Source organism: Misgurnus anguillicaudatus, chromosome 22 (assembly GCF_027580225.2).
Source record: "Misgurnus anguillicaudatus chromosome 22, ASM2758022v2, whole genome shotgun sequence".
Taxonomy (NCBI): Eukaryota; Metazoa; Chordata; class Actinopteri; order Cypriniformes; family Cobitidae; genus Misgurnus; species Misgurnus anguillicaudatus.
The window spans coordinates 7630332-7634516 of NC_073358.2; the positions used below are offsets into that span (position 1 = coordinate 7630332).

The 4185-nt window shown below is 36.0% G+C and overlaps 1 protein-coding gene across 1 annotated transcript; it reads left to right on the forward strand.

Annotated features, from left to right (window-relative positions):
* On the forward strand, positions 1-3834 carry LOC129440509 (uncharacterized). The gene is made up of 14 exons (XM_073861031.1): positions 1-108; positions 187-234; positions 326-372; positions 483-576; positions 655-722; positions 823-873; positions 1001-1082; positions 1161-1262; positions 1357-1403; positions 1516-1591; positions 1670-1762; positions 1854-1900; positions 2011-2110; positions 2197-3834. Exons 1-14 carry the CDS (start codon positions 16-18, stop codon positions 2254-2256), a joined length of 1008 nt encoding a protein of 335 aa, XP_073717132.1. The 5' UTR covers positions 1-15; the 3' UTR covers positions 2257-3834.
* Positions 3835-4185: the final 351 nt, after the last annotated feature.

Consider the following 4185-nt stretch of genomic DNA (forward strand, 5'->3'; position numbering starts at 1 on the left):
AGTATCTTTATTTGTATGTGTAGACTTTCACCTCCTCACAGACAAGCGTCTCCTCCCGCCTCACCTCCACAGTGTCGCGCTCCTAAGCGTCCGCCTCCTCCGTCACAGGTAGATTTAAACCGAAGCCTTCAGCAGAACTCAATATTCATTTTAATTTGTTTTAATATACATGTATTTAATCTTCAGGATGAGATGAAGCCGACGCCTCCGGCCCAGACACCATCGTCTGCTCAGGTAGATTTAACCAAAGACCTAAATGTTATTTGTGACAATTAAATTGAGAATTTCATTTCTTTTATTAAATCTTTGATTGTTTTATTTACAGCAAAATAAAGCAGACACTGCCGTGGCCGACTGTTCTTCAGTTTCTCAGTAAGTCTTTATTTCAGCATGAACCTTTGTTATATTACATTTAGTTTTTTATTTGAGATATTTTAGCGCTTGAATGTTTGAATTCTCACAGTGCTTTTATATGTTTATAGACCTTCAACTAATAACAGTCGGCCAATCCGGCAAGTGTCTCCTCCCGCCTCTCCTCGTAAGCGTCCGGCTCCTAAGCGTCCGGCGTCTTTACAGGTAGATTAAAACTGAAGTCTTTAGCAGAACTCAATGATCATTTTAATTTGTTTTAATATACGTGTATTTAATCTTCAGGATGATCCGGATGAGATGGAGCCGACGCCAAAGAGGCCCAGGCTGTGCAATACCGATATTAAAGCTCAGTAAGTTTATCATAGTCTGTCTGTTTTAGACTTTACATTTTTTATTTGCACAAATGTTAACAGAAACAGTTCTTAACGATATATTTATATGTATTTATAGACATTCATCTCCTCACGGGCTGTTGACTGATGTCACGCCACCTCAGGCCCAGTAAGTTTATCAAAATCTCTTTAAATTCATCCCTAACCAGTTGGTATTACGTTTAGCTGTGTTTTTACATTTTTTACAGTAAAGTTATCAGAAACAGTTCTTACAGTATCTTTATTTGTATGTGTAGACTTTCACCTCCTCACAGACAAGCGCCTCCTCCCGCCTCACCTCCTCAGCGTCGTGCTGTCAAGCGTCCGGCGTCTTCACAGGTAGATTAAAACTGAAGTCTTTAGCAGAACTTAATGATCATTTTAATTTGTTTTAATATACGTGTATTTAATCTTCAGGATGATCCGGATGAGATGGAGCCGACGCCGAAGAGGGAGAGGCTAAATGGGCTGTCGACTGAGGTCACGCCTCCTCCGGCCCAGACGCCATCATCCTCTCAGGTAAATTTAACCGTTTAGACCTAAACGTTATTAAGTGACAATTTCATTGAGAATTTAATTTAATTTATTAAATCTTTGATTGTTTTATTTACAGCAAAATAAAGCAGACGCTGGGGAGGTCGAGTGCTCTTCTGTGTCTCAGTAAGTCTTTATTTCAGCATTAACCTTTGTTAAACTACATTTAGTTTTTTATTTAAGATGTTTTAGCGCTTGAATGTTTGAATTCTCACAGTACTTTTATATGTGTTTATAGACTTTCACCTCCTCAGAGACATATGCCTCCTCCCGCCTCTTGTCGCCGTCTTTGGCGTCCGGCTCCGTCTTCACAGGTAGATTTAAAGCGAAGGCTTTAACAGAACTAAATATTCATTTTATTTTGTTTTAATATACGTGTATTTAATCTTCAGGATGAGATGGAGCCGACGCCAAAGAGGGCCAAACTTAACAGGCTGTCGGCTGGTGTCACGCCTCCTCCGGCCCAGACGCCATCATCCGCTCAGGTAGATTTAACCAAAGACTTAAATGTTATTTGTGACAATTTCATTGAGAATTTCATTTCATTTATTAAATCATTGATTGTTTTATTTACAGCAAAATAAAGCAGACACTGCCGTGGCCGACTGTTCTTCAGTTTCTCAGTAAGTCTTTATTTCAGCCTTAACCTTTGTTATATTACATTTAGTTTTTTATTTGAGATGTTTTAGTGCTTGAATGTTTGAATTCTCACAGTGCTTTTATATGTTTATAGACCTTCAACTAATAACAGTCGGCCAATCCGGCAAGTGTCTCCTCCCGCCTCTCTTCCTAAACGTCGTGCTCTTAAGCGTCCCGCTCCATCCACTTCACAGGTAGATTTATACCAGAGCCCTAAACAAAACAAATTCAATTAAAAAAGTTATTTGATGTCTTAAATCTCTGTTTGTTTTATTTGCAGGAAGCATCTGAAGGCATGGTATCAGACGCCAAGAGACCCAGACTTGATGGGTTACTTTAAAAAAAAAAAAAGAAGAAGAAGAAGAGACCCAACTTCACCTCCTCAAACCCCACCCCTATGAGCAGAAAATAAATAAAAATATTTTGATATTAAACAGAGTAGAGTAGTGGAAAAAAACAAAAAAGAGAAAGATTGTTTGTGACGCATTCATTATGTTCATTTATTGTGTCAAACTTAAATGTAATGCGATTATCAGCCGCATCAAATGAAAAGAGGAAAAATCATGATCAGGTTTTACCAACATTTCCATCATCCACTAGAAAGCACTTACAGCCAAACTTACTGTAAACCTAATAAGACAAAGAACCAAGTTAGGTTGAAATCACTGAGAGAGAAAGTTAACTTAGTCTAAAGTTTCTCTGTTCTCCTTTAACTCCTTTAGTAACACTAAACAGACAGATCACAGATGAGTTCAAACAGTTAACTAACTTAAAATCAATTCAAGGTCTTTACATCTTCTAACAATCTGATTACGAGGTTAAAAGATCAAAAAGGTTTTCAAACGTCTCTCTACAGCTTATGACGTATAATATATGAGAGATTTCTGACTGCAGCAATAACTTATAAAAAAACACTTATTTTTATTATCATAAGAAAACATTGAAGTTTATTGGTTATGACGTGGACGACTAATGAAAACATAAATCATTTCTGAAGAGTTTGTTTTGAATAAATACAGTAAATCATCTTTTATTTAATATCTAAAGGTGAAAACATCTGAAGAGAGATCTGTATACGAGCTGTTAACTGTTAATGTTTGTATATAGCACATGATTCACATTGTTTTCTTTATCACACTGCATTCAGGGATCTTGATGGCCACATAAAGGAGGTGACCTATAAAGCAGCACAACATTTTATTCATCTGTTTCAGAGGTAAGTTATTTTATTACAAATGTTACTTTATAAAGTCACTGTTTGATTATTATAAGTCATTTGAAATGATAAACATCCAGTGATGCTCTGAATGAACTGAGATTTATTCATAAAAACATGAACACACAGTGTTTCTGTTCATCTCATGTTATTCTTGAGTACCTATAGAGTAGTATTGATTTCTTCATCTCTGAAGAGTCTTTAGTTTGATCAGATTTATTAAAGGCAGATCAGCTGTACCCATGGAGGTGTACCGCGGGAGGAGCGAGTCAAGAGCAAGTAACACACACAAAACAGTATCTCTGGATAACTTATGATTCACTATATGTTCATATTGATGATTGCCAACAAGACACAGACATTTGATGCAGAACAATTTAACAAAATACAGCTTTAAACAAACACACACGCACAGCTCCGCTGCTACTCTGTTTCAGGGTTCATTTTAGGTAGTAACACTTAGCTTCAGAGGACGTCTGCACATGCGTGCACTTATGATGAGTGTTCAGCAGCACATATTTTGTGCTATATTATAATGTTAAAGCAGTTTTTGTTACATTTACAGTTGCAAATATAAATTGCTGTCTATCTCTGTTCTTTTTAAAAATAAAATATTTTTTTATAAAATTGATTGTTTTTTGTGATTGGATTGAATACATTTAATTTATGTTCATTATCATCATTTCTGTCGATTCATAAACATACTCATCACTCTCTTTTACTTATTAGATAATATGAAATGAATTTCAATTTATAATAAATGTGTGTGTAAATGCATTGTCTTTATTGAGCCAGAAACTTTAACATGTGATACTTAAGTGATAATGTTCAAATGCAACAGTAAATGGGTTTAACAAAAAGAAACACATGATGCTGAATAATAATTGATTATTTGATCCATTCCTGTTCCTGGAGGGCAGAATTCAGTTTCAACCCCAATCAAACATATGTGAACCTGCTAATCACAGGGCTGCTAACTTTTGAATTTAGCTTTGAGTGAGTACTGGAGTGGTCATTAGTGGTGCTTGCATTTATGCAAGGCATCACTATTAT

Excerpts from the sequence above, each read along its gene's own strand:
- LOC129440509 (XM_073861031.1), top strand. The coding sequence starts at position 16 with ATGTGTAGACTTTCACCTCCTCACAGACAAGCGTCTCCTCCCGCCTCA. Across the intron at positions 109-186 it reads GTCCGCCTCCTCCGTCACAG|GATGAGATGAAGCCGACGCC; the intron begins GTAGATTTAAAC and ends TTTAATCTTCAG. Across the intron at positions 1,083-1,160 it reads AGCGTCCGGCGTCTTCACAG|GATGATCCGGATGAGATGGA; the intron begins GTAGATTAAAAC and ends TTTAATCTTCAG.